General features: G+C 39.1%; 1 protein-coding gene across 1 annotated transcript in view; it reads right to left on the bottom strand.

Moving 5' to 3' along the window:
* clstn2 (calsyntenin 2) overlaps positions 1 to 14,847 on the bottom strand; it is a 91,579-nt gene that overhangs the window by 53,549 nt on the left and 23,183 nt on the right. Inside the window, exon 3 of the mRNA XM_034555391.1 lies at positions 5,771 to 5,922. Within this exon, the coding sequence (XP_034411282.1) occupies positions 5,771 to 5,922 (152 nt within the window). The remainder of the gene's footprint in view (positions 1 to 5,770; positions 5,923 to 14,847) is intronic.

The raw sequence follows: 14,847 nt of genomic DNA, 5'->3' as shown, positions 1-14,847 counted from the left end.
AGAGCTGGTCGTCCTTCAATCAGAAGATCAGCAGTTTGATTCCCGGATCCTTCAGTCTAGGTCGATGTGTCCTTGAACAAGACACTTGACACTAAATTGTTCGCCATCGGTGTGTGAATGGATGAATGAGATGTAGTGTTAAAGTGCTTTGAGTTGTCGTAGCACTGGAAAGGCGCTATATACAAGTACAAGTCCATTTTACCATCATGTCACACAAAGCTTCAGTGACTCATTATAGACGTGTTTCTGCTTTTTGGCAGAAAACCAAAACAAGGAGCTGAAAGATGCTAAAAGGCTGCGTTGAGCTGAGGGGGAGTGCAGATCCGGTGATGGGCTCATCACAATGCAAGTCTACTAGTGTCAGTTGCAGAGAGAAATCCGGTTTGCAGGTTGGTGTCATGCCTCTCAAGAGGCTACAGAACCGTTGATGCTCTGCCACCGTTTCATGTTGCAGACATGCCTCACTATTACCTAACGACTGAGCACCCACTGCAGAAATGTACCAGCTACACAAAGAGAGAGGCAGGCAAAGTGATATGTTCTTTTTCACCTCAGGGCAGACTGAGACATACCTGCATGGTTTGATCAGGCTGTCCCTTCAATACTCTCACTTATCCTTTGATGATCCATCCCTGTCTATATCGGTCTCACTCAATCTCGCACACGCAGCATATTTTTTCTGCTTTCTAACTGCGTTTCTCTCTTTTATCCCTCATTCTAAATTTTTTTGTCTGTCTTGATTTACTCTCTTTTTTTATTCTACTGTTAATGTCCTGATGAAAAATATGTTGGGCTATTATTGTCACGGTAGCATTGTTTCTGGAAAAAGACAATACAACACTAAGCAAAAGAGCGTTAGGAAATGATGACAACTTGTCTATCCACCAACCAGTTTAAATGATGTATGGAGAAAGTTACAACTTCCTGTTTATGTCTTCATTGCACCAACTGCCATAAAATGATTTGATTGTTCCTGACAAAACAGCAGGAATGTTAAAACGTTTCACTTCCAATTATTCAACCATCCATCATTGTGACTCATAAACAAGTCAGGTATTGGAAATAATGCATTTGCACATAATTCAAATAGCACGGCTTTCAAATACCCTGCTTACCACTGGCTTTGAACTTATGTTAATACATCATATGTTTTCCATATCCTACTACAAGCAAGAACTGGTGACTTCGGTAAGAATAGAATGAAATGTGTCTATTTTTTCTTTGTTTTTCTCAGAACAAGAACTGTCTGGAAGATTGAAGAAACTTTCTAAAATAATGGAAACTATTTCATTTATTTTGTAATATATGTTAGTATATTCAAACCTGCAGCCAAAGTTTGACAGAGAAGTGAAGTCAGATTCATCAAGTCGTCCTCCTCTTTAACAGGCACAGCAAAGGTATCTCAAACATGCTTCCTTGCACATAAAGTGATGAATGGAGGGTTCTGGACACAACATTGTAGGTCATCTTACTTGACCAGACTATATTTGTTAGACTTCTGAGATATTAAAGAGAGCTTTCAAAATTCAAAATCTAGAAATGTAGTGAAAAAGATCTAACAACTTTTGTGTTATCACTATTTTCAGCAACAGTGTTGTATTACACTTATGTTAATGAGCAGGCATTCGGACATAACAGACCTGCGATCACAATACAGGGCTGTGTCGATGGGGAGGTGTTGCTTCAGGTAACGTTGAGACGTATTCGCCAAAACATTGCATAGCATATTATGATCCCTACAATGCATTCCTCCAAACATGCTTCCTTTTATAAATGGTAGATACTGATATTAGAACAGAGAAAGTCTGTTGAGAAATCTTTCCTGAAATTTACCAGACTATTGACCTAACTGAGTTTATTGATAAACAGTTGAAGAGTTATTGCTAAGAATGTAAGTTGAACTTACAGGCGTCCGCAGCGTTGACATTTCAGCCATCTTAAAGAAAGAGTCTGATGGAATAGATAGAGTTACACTCTAACCAATACAGCTGTCTACACTGGCCACATAATGGCTCTCACTTTAGATAACTGCAACCAAATCTATCAAATCAATTATTGAGACATACAAAATGGCAGACAATTATGATAATGGAATGAGCGAGACAGTACAAAACAAAGTACCATCAAAGCATTCAGGCTCACACTTAAAACACAAGTTCAGGAAGATTAAAGACACTAACTTTGGATTTTAAAATTACAGTTTACAAAAACACATTAAATTGCAAACCAGTGTATGGGCGCACACACACAACATAAACCAACCAATGGGAATAATCAAACTTGTTTTTTTGACGCTGATGACCCTCTCTCATTGTCTTTGCCATTTTAACTCTCGGCTATCCATTCTCCCTTTCCTTACAATTTTTTCAACTACCTTTGTTCCTTTACCCTGTGTGGGGACTGCAGAGGGAACAATGTACCACAGCACTTTATTCTGGTACCATGATGAATGGGGAGAATCTGTGCCTGTTGACTGTGGCCTCGAGATAAAGAATAAGCAAATGAAACTGCTTGCCTCCCTGCCTCGCAGCACCCTAGAGTCCACTGCCACCATTCCTCATGCTAATTTGATTGAGAACTCTCGATCAGCACATACTCCTCGACCCACACACCTTTGCTCCAAGGGAGTTGTTGAAGGGGGGTGCAGAGGATAAATGGTGCCATCATGCCATGCAGTAATAATAACAATTTATCTCCAGGATGCATGTCTCAGCGTATAATGTTCAAGTTAGACCCTCTGTGGGTAGTTTACATCACAGTGATATGTGGTCCTGCAGGAGAGGGCAAGACACAATGAGAGACAGGAAGCAAAATAAAAAAAGAATATGTAAGTAAAAGGTGAGGTGGGGTAAGAAGTGAAGGGCCAAAGGATATGAGAGGGAATACATGATGACCAAAAGAAAAAGTACAATGGAGGATAAAATAGGCAAGTACTTAACAATCCTGGTCCATGTTCCCACAGTGCAATTAATGTGGAGCCAGAAGGACAGCCTACTCTTTTCTGCAGTAAAACAAAACCAGGATTGATGAGAGTGTCTCTAATGCATAAGTGACTGCCTTTATATGGACTCGCTGGGAGCAAAGTGTCGAGACAGAGAATAGAACGAAGGATTGTTGGGTTGAGAAAGAAAGAATGTGGCATTAGGTGGAGAGAAAGACAAAAAATGGAGGCACAGATTGAGGTAAAGATTTGAGGAGGGTAGTTGTGTGCATGAGGGAGAGCTGCAGCAGTAGACAATTGTAAAGGGGGATACATTGGGACCGAGCTGCTCTTTTGATGGTCATTTTTTTCAGTCTCCTTGGTAGCGATTGTATGGGTTTCATTCATTAGACCACATGCCCTGAAAAAAAGGAGAGAAATATCCCCTGTCCACAGTCAGTACACAGCGCTGCTTTTGCCTCTCTGGCCATATTTCACCTGGTTGACCTTCTCGATTCAACAAACCAAGTGTTAATCATTGAGAAAAACAATCAAGATGAATTGCCTCTTTGTCTGGCTGCTCATTGCAGTGTCATTAAACCTTCACTGTGTCACGAATTTGGTTGCTAGGGAAAGCTTTGTACTGTAAATGACTGTAAGTCGGTAGTGCTTGATTAGAAAAGAAAAATGTCAGTGAGGTATATTTCAGCATCACCCCTTTTGTGATATGAATAAAAGATTAAGCTGATTTTAGATAATACAGTCTCTTTTTTTCTGTTTTTGATAAGTACATCTTCCTAGACCCCTCCAAAAGATCATTAAATCATCATATACAGTGCATCTACATATGTGGAATAATTTGTGTTAAACTGTACAGTCTATGTGCTATTAATACAGGGTTCTTCAAGGCCCTTTGCCGAAAAGAAGAACACAAAGAAACTAGGCTTTTTCTCCTCAAGGTCAGCCGCATCTACCCATTATTTACAGAACAGCTTACACTAAACATTGAAAAACACTACATTCTGACTGTGGCATTAGAACAAACACACACACACATACACACACACAAAAGGAAAACATAAGGAGAAAAAAAAGCTGAGTATCAGTTTTCCATGGTTGTCAGCGCTGGGATTAATAGGAGTCATTTCACCATAATGAGCTGTTAAGCGTTAGCTGCCAAAAAGCCTCTTCATTTGCCTTTGAGTCTCTGAATACGTTGTCCAATTATAATAGCTCTCTCTGTCTCTCTGCTTCCTGTTACTGTCAGCTCCGCTGTACCTGCGTGACGGCTGTCTGATTCCAGCTTGTGTTAGACAACATAATCAGCACCCCAAACAGTCAACTGGAGATGATGCTTAATGTTTTACTGTTATTATTAAATGTGTACCTACTCCGTGACTCAACCAGACAACTTTCAGCCAGCACTATGCTCCCAGCACCTGGTTAATAGGTACCAAATATGAGAAGCGTTGCCTCGGAGTTCTTTTTCAGGGATTTGTCAGGGATTTTTACTGGCCCACTAGGCTGAAGAATACATTGTCAAAAAAAGCTACAGTGAGTTCCCAGTAACTACTCTGTCAGTGAATGCAGCGCACCTATTAATCTAATACTAGCATTAAATGCTGCTAAAGTGGACATCCCCTTGCCAAAGCTCCTGTTTTGCTATGTATGGCATTTCATAAATAATTTATTATGAGATTAATTGATGAAATCAGAACATTAATACATTAATGGTAGTAAAATGAATGGTTCTGTGGCTAGGACCAAAACATTTGTTACATCATAGAAATGCATGATACTCTGACTGGATTACAAAATATTGTGTGGTTTATCTTTTTAGAAAATAAAACTGTGCTTTGTAACTCTTTAATGTTGTAGAAAGCTCCATAGTGTCAGATTACGATGAGGGTAGGAAATGAACATTGTCATCAGGAAAAGCTGATATGTCTCTGGAATATATTCTTCCAGTCATGAGAGCAATGTTGGTCTGGTTAAATGGGGAAATACAGCAGCAAGAAAAAGGATGACACATGGGTTCAATTATCAGCAGCCGTGAACAGATAGATCCCTGTCAGGGGGAGTGAGGAAGATGTATCTAAACTCAACACCTCACAAGGTTATGAAAATAAATCCATTTTCATAAAACTCTGTTATTTTCAAAGCCCCTGCTATTGCACTTAAGATAGAAGGGTATGACGTTCATGTATTAAGACAATTATCAAGAGGTTCATAATAATAATAATGTACACTTTTATTTATCCCTGCAGGGAAATTCTTCTCTGCATTTGACCCATCCGTAGTTATTAAGGAGCAGTGGGCTGCAGTGAAGCATCCGGGCTCAAGGACACTTTAACATGAACTATGGGGACTATATAATAATATATATGCTAGTGGAGCAAAAAATCTGTAGACAGTACAGCATATTCATTTACAGTGAACACAAACATACTGATTCTCAATCCACTATAGGAAAAAAGTGTGATGCTTAGTTAGTAACTACGCCCTCTGTCTTGTGACTTTTTGAGCAATTATATACAATGATGAGAAGAAAGCGCTCTTGAAATAAGATTGAAAACCATTTGTTTTACACTGTTAAGGGTGATACATGGAATTCAGTGTCCATGACAAATGTTGAGTACAGATAACTGATCATCTGTTTTGTGTCTTGTGGTGTGAAGCTGCCACAGTTTCCTGCACACAGTACCGAAGAAGCATCCTTGTCTTCGCTCCAATGTGTTTGTAAGACAACGTACATATGTTGAAAGTTGTGTATACTGTATGTGTTGTACTTTCTAAATGTGGCTGGATACTGTACATCAGATGTTTCTGTGTGTATATTTGTTTTCCTACCAGCATAGGGGACCGGGGCATCCTTGTCGAGGGCAACCAGCGGAGGGTCCAGCAGCACCGTGTCCATGTTCTCTGTGATCACACCGTGGTAAGATGTTTCTATCCATGGCTTGTGCTTGTTGACTGTGGAAGAGAGGGACAAGCATATTTCACTTCACAGCATGATTGTAATGATTTGTTACTGTTATTTACATGCTTTGTTGTTTCAAACCGTATCTTAATGTGCTGAGTCACCTCAAGAGGACTGAGGATGACCAAACAGAAGGCAAGGAAAACTTTTTGAAAAACCTTGTTGTGATCATGCCTTGGGGTTTGTGATTGATCTCTTGGGTTTTTAGACATGACTCAAATAATAATGGAAGTCAGAGGGTCAACACTGGATAAAAGAAATATTGATTTAGTTGTATAGCTTTAAATCTATGACTGTCTTGCGTACAATGATTCAGTAGCTCCCTGTAGTACTTTGGTAGAGAACGCAAACAACACAAATTCCTCAGTTTGAGAAAAGGTAAGAGAAGACAAACATTAGTACTCCCACTGCCTTTTCCCCTTTTTGTATACACTTGTTTCACTCCTTGTCTACCTCTCTGCTGGCCTGGGGAGGTTGAAGACAGCTATGTGTCCCCTTACCAATGTTTACGCTGTCAACTGTGGTCAATGGGCATTTTTACTCCAAGAACCAAAGTCAAGGGCTGAAACAGGTCTTTGCAGCAAAGCTTTACATTTCTAATAAAAGACAATCTTAAAAGTGAACCTAAATGAAATAGGTTCACTTGACCCTAATGGCAAATCTAAGAAACATGAATTTCTAGTGAGTAATCTGTACTGACATTGTGAATTAAAGAACCCACATCCAACAATGTGTTAAGCTTTGTGTTTTTTGTGTGTTTTTTTTTGCATTTTCATTGTTTCTTTCTTTCCCTTTCTCTCTTTTTCCGTCTCTGTGCTAGTGTTGTACTACCACCTTGCCACAGATGTGAATGAAAGGAGGATGAGCAGGAGATTAACAAAGATCACCATCACACAGTTCACACAGTCTTACTGTAAATTAAACTTCCTCCCTCTTTCCTCGCAGCAGAGAACAGTGTACAATCCTCAAGAACAACCATATGTGCATGAGCACTTTTACACACACACACACACACACACACACACGTATATATGCACATATCTCAAGTGTACAAGTGTCACTCTCCGTAGGGACCTGGGATGTCAACTTGACCTTTCAATCCACTGAAGTGTCCAGCTGGCAGTGATTTTAAATGCAACTGTTTCTAAAAACCCTCAAACAGCTTTTAATTAGCTTGGACACATTTCAGTAGTTTTCTCTTACTATTCCATCTTCTACTCGCTTGTCATCACACTGGGTTGAGAGAACAAGGTCTAAATAAAACAAAGATTTAAAAAGAAAAGACATGTTCAACCTGCACAAAGGAAACATTTCTTTTTAAAGCAATAAAAAAAGACGTTGCGAATGAAAAAAAGGTGGCCCACTTGGCTACTTTTTATTAACTGAGAAAAAAACATTTTCAATGTTTTATATTAGTTTCATACTTCTCATTCACACTTGCCTTCTACTCCTTTAATTCACCGACCTACTGATTATTTTAGATGGGACTCTCGTCCTGCTGAGACAGTAGACAGTAGAGAGTGGATTATAAGGAGTGAGGGAGAACCACAAGGGAAGACATTATTCATCCGAGGAGTCTCATCTTATTCTCATGCAGAAGACAGAAAGCACTGCCGAAAACAGCATGACTCTGCTCTGCTGGATAGTCGAGAGAGAAAAGTGGAGGTCTGTCTTCAAATGGTGTATGTGCATCTTCACACCTGGAGTATTTTACTAGCCACTGAGAAACAATACAGCACACAAGTGCACACTTGTATGGTGTATTATAGGTAGAGCTCTATCTTAATACAGTATTTGCAGCTTTCTTTGCATTCACTTTTCTGTGGTGGTAAAAAAAAACTCCATCCAAAAGCGGAAGTGAAATCAACTGAAAGAGACTTCAAAACCAAGACCTTATTAGACTCTGGCACTGTGGTGACTAGAAAAAAAGACTATATAAATGGGCATTATTCAATTGAGTCTTCATTTCTATGCGCTTGCACTTTCAGAGCAAATATGTTAATCCATCATGTTCACATAGCATTTCATTTACATTTGAAGATGTCTTATAGCAGCTCACAGCTGGTACAGTTTACTCATGGATGGCATGTTCAATTTCTGGCTCAAGGTCTTACATTTATCCTACATAAATAGGGTGGTGGTTGGGAAGCAGAGCTGTAACTCTTTAAAGGAAGTCTAATATAAGAGCTCTTTTTTAGAAAGAGCACACATCAAATGGTCTGATTCCAAGATAACCTTCATGATATGTTGGACTGTAGTGATGTGTTTAAGGCATTCATCCTTGACATCCTCGTACTGAGTCGCAGCAATGAAACAAAAATGTAGGTAAGCTTGCATTTGAAGAGAAATGCATGACAAATACTTGGACAATGCAACCTCCAGTAATGTTGGCTGTTAGCTGCATTATTTAGCCAAGCAGGACTGTGCTTCCCACCATCTGGTCACTGCTCACTTTCCTTCTGCCGATTTCAACCAAGCCCCCAGGAAGAGCAATGGGCATGGAAGCACATTTTACATAGTGGCCAAATGTTGGAGCTACAATCCCTTATGTGATGCCACAGGGCCTAAAAACATACTTTTCCCCATAGACATAGATTGGGAAGAAGACTTATTGAACTCAGACTCAATTTTCTTTTAGGTAAATCAACTTCCAAGAACAAAAACATGAATAGCCCTCATTTTAATCATTAGGTCCTACAAGTTGAATCCTGTCCACTGTTCATGTGAATGAGCTAGAGAACTCAGGCTGGGAGGCAGGGTGAAAGGAAACGTAGTGAGCTTGTTATGAGAGCCCCACGGAATATCTGGGTATTTTCATCTGAATTGTAAACTTTATACTTTGACCCGTCACTGAGCAACTTTCATAGGAATAAACGGGGCTCCCGTTCCAACGCTGTATCCAGCTCTCTTTATACATACATGCTTTCAACATGTTCACGATGTAGCATTATCAGGGATCGGCATCTAGAAAGCATTAATGCTGATCCATTACATTTCATTTAGCTCTGTTTTAGCTTGTGGTTCCTCCTTTAATTAGATTACAAGTGTCATTGACTGCCATAAGCAAGGTGTCTTTGACCATTTCCTCAGGAGCATCTGCAGCCATTACGTCACTACAGCGTCAGGATGCACATTATGGAAGAATAATTTACTTAGTCGAAGAAACAGACTAAAAGTGGCTCCAGTCTAGCTCTGGATAAAATCTGATGTGACAGTAATATAAACACAGAAATCCAGAACCAACATAGTGCTTTCCTGTAAATAATATTACTGCATGTGATCGTCAATTGTGTCTTCCCCTGGGACCGAGGCTCATGAAAACATATTGCTGTCGGTGCATATGCGGTAATCTAAATATAATTTGGGTCCCGGCTCATATTCAAACAGTCACTGCATTAGTGTGCTTTGTAATGATCTATATAAGTCATGCCAAATCCATTTATTTTCAGCATGTATTTGATTACAATGATGTTGCAGTGGAATAGATGTAATCCTTCCACAGACCCGTAGGCCAAAATAACAATAGCAGCTGGAAGAAGAAAAAAAAGACTAAATGGAACAAAAATCGAAGAAGAAACTTTTAAAACAAGGAATAAAAAGGTAGAAAATGATCAAATTAAAAGCTGAATAGATACAGACAAAAGGAAGACATACCAGCACATTAAATAATGTAATGAAGTGATTTAAAAGATGTTACTGAATCTCAAAGTAAAAAGATCATGCGCAAAAGATGAGGGGTCTCCTCCAGATTTATCCATTGAATATGGAACAACCAGGTATGACTGGTCACAGCATCCAAACTAGCAAATCGGCTACTAAGGAGGAGGCAATACAACCTAAAATAGTTGTAATCTGCACAGAGAAAACAGTGCAATGTGGTAGAAAACCACTCTTCTTTTCATGCAAATTACATGAGGTATATAAAGATGATAACATTCTGTAGAAATCTTAATATCCCTCACCAGGAGTCAAATTAGATAATATATACCATGTACGTGCTCCAAACATCAGAGAGGAGTAGGAAATAGAAATTAAGAATAGAAAAATAAGGAGAAAAACAACCCACAGGATGCATCAACTATTCAGTAATATAACAGAACAATGGCCTCAATGATATTGAAAGGTGAGGGAGCAGACTGAGCATGTGCAAATCTACAGTGACCTCCCAGTGTCCTGCTGGAATGAGCAGTAATTCAAGTTGGGTGAGCACACAGACACACACATAATTTCACCTATCCTCATAAAGAAACAGTTCAGTATTAATGGGTGACCTGTTGACACAGCGTGAGTGACTGTGGACCAGTAAGCCACCATTAATCGACACCAGGGACATAAGTATATCAAAAAGATGGATTTACTCTATTAACAGTATGCAGAAACAGACACAAAGGGAAATGTGAAAGAACATGATGAAAGTGGATTAAAAGATGGAGAACGAACGGGTTAACCAGCAAAAGAGAGTAACAGAGGGAAAGGGAAGATAAGAAGCAGCCATACTGGAGGCGACTGGGTAAGGAGAGATTATAGTGGAAGGGAGACAGCAAATAGCTTGCATATAGCTTGCACTTAGTGTGTGAAGAATAGGGTGCTGCCTATAGGACCTCACAAATCCTTCATTTATTTTCCTATTAAATCACATGCCTGAGATCATATATCATCAAATACTAGCGGGGATCCAATGGGCTTCATTCCTCTCATACAAGGAAAGACCTTGCAGAGGCCTCCAATAGTGATGATTTAGGACGGAGCTTTGAGACAGAGCCAGCGCTTTAACTGTGATGAGACTAAGATGCCCAATAAATAAAATGCTTCCTCGTTAGCGGAGAACAAACATTAATGAGAGATAACACAGGGAGAAGAATAACCATCAGTATCTGTGAGAACTTATCATGCATGTGCTGTTTGTCAATGCCACTGTCCCATAACCAACAACTATATCTTAGGAGTGTAGGAGTTAATCATGTGTAGATATTATAATATAGCATGAACATTCATGATGGACAAGTTTATTCAAAGTCATTAGTGTGTCTGAAAATATCCTCAACTTGTCTTTGGATGTCGAGGAGGGAAGTAAATGACTGCAGCACCTCTATGTAGATGACACAGTCTTTAGTATAGGGGAAAGTATTTTATATGTTAATATGTGTGGAAAGAAATTACTTCACCAACCGTATCATGTGTTAGCTCTCAATTATAGTAATTACACAACTGCAGCTTCTTACTGGTATACAAGACAAATTGCAATATTGCTAATGTTTTTATTTCACCTAAAAATAACTTCATATGTTTGCTGACAATCAAGGATACAATTAGAGAATTTGTGTGTTCACAAATTTGGTCAAAAAAAATGTCAGTGTTCAATTAACTAATGTAGCATTAACTAAACACATAATACACGTTGTACTACATATCTACTTTTACTTTAGTTCCTGCTTTCTGTCTCAAGACACTGTCATTGATTTTTCTTTTGTTTTAGGGACCAAAAAGCATTTCAACCTGGAGGGATGACCAGCTTACTGAATACAGAATTGAATTAGTTTTGCATGTCAATGAACAATTCATCAATGGATTTCGAGATCAGAGATAAGACACCACACCGACATATAGAGTAACAAAACAGTTAAATTAGGGATGCTCCTTTTAACGACTGGGCCGACTGGAAAGAAAATAATTAATAAATCAATAACAATTTTAAATTGTAAAAAGGTTTAGAACAATATGATCACCAGTAAGTATATGATGGCCATTGCAGGCATTAGCCATTTTAATTATGAAGTATACGCTGTGTGTAGAGCAGGTATTGGGAAGTGAAACAGGTCATAACTCTTTTATATTGCTATGAAAATGCCCCTTTAAACAACTGGATTAATTCAAGTTCTATTATCTATTATGGGGACATAAAGTCTCATGATTCCAGTCATATCCAATGTATGCAGTTATAGGACTGTAAGACTATGCAATGCCAATATTTAAATAACACATATATACTGCATGCAGACAGCTACATAGTAATAAAGTGAGCATGTCTGTGTACCTATATAACTCACTATTATTCACAAATTGTGAGGTAAGAGATCAAGGGACCCCCTCCAAAAATCGCAATGACAGTTTTCCCTCGCCAATAGTTAGCCTACATATTGAGTGTTATTCAGCCCCATTCTCAACAAGCTAGCATGACAAAGTTGAGTATAATACCAGTACATTCCCTCTAGCTTCAAAACTGAGGCCGCTACAGCCAAGAACAGTTAGCAAGAACAGAGTAATAAAGCATATTGCAATTAAGTCCTGCACTTTAAGCAGAACTCGGTTAGATCTGACCAGTGGGTCATTTTCAAAACATAAACTCTTCCCACTCACTCTCCCTGGACGCTTTCTCCATGTACAGTCAGATTTGCAGGCAGTGCTGTTGTTTTTTCTTTTTTTTACAACTCATTAAAGGAACTATACATTCTGATTTCCAACCCCCCAGACTGATGGTGACTGCATCAATACATATTGAGGAGGGAAACAAAGCCACTTTTATAATTGGAATCAATCATTTTGCACACGGCACGGCAAAGACGATAGGCATGTAAGAAAAGCAACCACAGAGTTATTTGGGAATATCTGAGGAGTATGCAAGCCCTTAATTGTGATTAAATAGAAGATAGCCATGAACAAAAACTATGGAGAACAACAAATATCACATTGAGTGTGGAAAGTAAAATTTAAAGAAACTGATTTACCTACTGCTGACAGGAGAGAGAGAAAATAACAGAGGGAGGAAAGAAGGAAGTTAATGGTCTGCAGTGGTATTGTATCTCCTCGTGAGCGTGAGATGAAACTTGGGTTTCTAATTCTGGTGGATTTGAGTAGTCAGCAGAATCCTGTGGAGAGTCTGTATGGTGAGTGGGCTGAGTTGTTACAGTAAATTAACTTCTGAACTGAAAATAATCTATTATCAACATCCTTATCCATGTCCAAAACACAGAGAAAAGCAATCTATGCTCTGCTGTAATATACATGATCAATTCAAATATAAAGTCTAAATTCATGAAACATAACTGTGCATCACAGATTGAAGGCAAACCTTGAGGACCAAGACATGACACATACAATAACTGCACCGGCATCACACATCACAGACTTGATATAACCATCATCAGAGCGGGCAACCTTCAGTTTATGAAAACATATTTATACCCCCGGGGGGAGCCTTTGAGGGGGGAAGAATGAGCTTAAACCAGACAGATTTAAGGTTAATAACTAACAGCAATGGACAAACGACAACTACTTCAAAGTACAGTGTTTCTGCAGAAGGATCTGCAAGAACAAGAGAGGCCTTAAGAACCCCGAGTCGAGGAAGAAATGCAAGGAGCGATTGCAAGCACCACAATGTGAAGGAGTGTAACAATTCCTCACACAGGCCAGAAATAAGAGTTCATCGATGCACTCTGCTTCTTGACAGTGTATTCCAAAGGAAAGAAATCAAGTGAGTTGAAAAAGTCAGGTTGGATTGTCAGTCAGTTCAGTTACAAGCCTATGACTTTTTTGTTTTATTAAGCCCATGGCAGGCCAAAGCCTTTTTGCAAAAGCTAGATACACACCTAAAAGATACTACGGTGTTTAGGTGTGTAAGCTATCATTTTGTGGTTGGCCTGCGCCATTTTTAAAATGTATCGCAAGTTGATTTGCCTTTTGCATGTGGAGTGGCCATTTCTTTACAGAGGATGTTTCTTTACAACAGCATTCATATGAAAGACTTATGGGAGCTCTGATGTCATTCAAGGCAGACGACAGGGCTTCTCCTTCATTTAATTCATCAGAAATACCATTTGCATTAGCACCAATGCTCCAAAGAATAATCGCTACATTACACATTACACTTTTAAGCAAACATGACAATTTGTTTTAATCCTCGATTACTTTTTCCTTCCCGACTGTGGCCTTTCCTGACGCCAGAGTTAAAGTGATACCTGGGGAGTCTCAAAATGTCAAATGTTTGTCATTAGAGTGTTTTGCATTCAGTGTAAGGAAATATTGAGCCATGCTGAAAGAAACGCATTGTGCCTGCTCTCTAGAATTGCACTCAGTAATAAACAATGATTGTTTTTCTTCCTTGTCGGCCTCTTCTACTTGTTATGAATTGTTTGTTGATTTACATACAATGAGAGAGGGAGGGAGCGTGTCTTGGATAACCAGCAATGGTTCCTATCAGTTTCTGCAGAAAAAGAGACGCAGAGTGCTTTTAGTGATGGCTTACAGTCAATTAGTTTCACTGAGTGGGCCTATGAAGGGGCACAACAGAAGGATTTGAAAAAGTGAAGTGAAAGTGGAGTGGTGGAGGGAAAGGGACAACAAAGAGAGAGCAGAGAAACGATGGGATGGAGGAGGAGGAGTGAGGTGATATCTCCATTAACAGAAAGCAGCAGGCAGCGAGAGGAGCCATGGTGAGGAGAAATGGATGGCAGTGTGACTGACTGCATTGAATAAGAAACTGTTTCACTCTGCTGACTCGAGTCTCATGTGGCGATCAACAAACGTAAACACTCTCCCATTTGCACTTAAAATATGACAATCTGCTTAATGTCCAAAAACTTTTAATGGAAATTCCACGCCCTGACTGGCCGATGTGTGCAATGTATTCATCCGTTGATGTCTAGTTTTGCATCATATATTCAGTGACACTATTTTACACCTATTTTACATATTTACTGCTGTCTACATATTGTTTACATTACCAAACAATATTTAATACACATTGGCAAAAAGCGTCAGAATCCAGGAATACTGTTTTAGGATCGGATATCTCAAGAGATTCTCTGGACAATACAAACTACTTCTGATCAATTTCACAGTTTTGTTGATATGGGCCATATTTGATCAAATATGAACTCAATATTCATTGCAAGGACATATACTGTATTATACTAGGATACCAGATACAGTACATCTTATTATTATCATA

This window comes from Cyclopterus lumpus, chromosome 17 (genome assembly GCF_009769545.1).
Source record: "Cyclopterus lumpus isolate fCycLum1 chromosome 17, fCycLum1.pri, whole genome shotgun sequence".
Classification (NCBI taxonomy): Eukaryota; Metazoa; Chordata; class Actinopteri; order Perciformes; family Cyclopteridae; genus Cyclopterus; species Cyclopterus lumpus.
The sequence above is the reverse complement of the archived record's forward strand: the minus strand, read 5'-3'. Positions and strand labels throughout refer to the sequence as shown.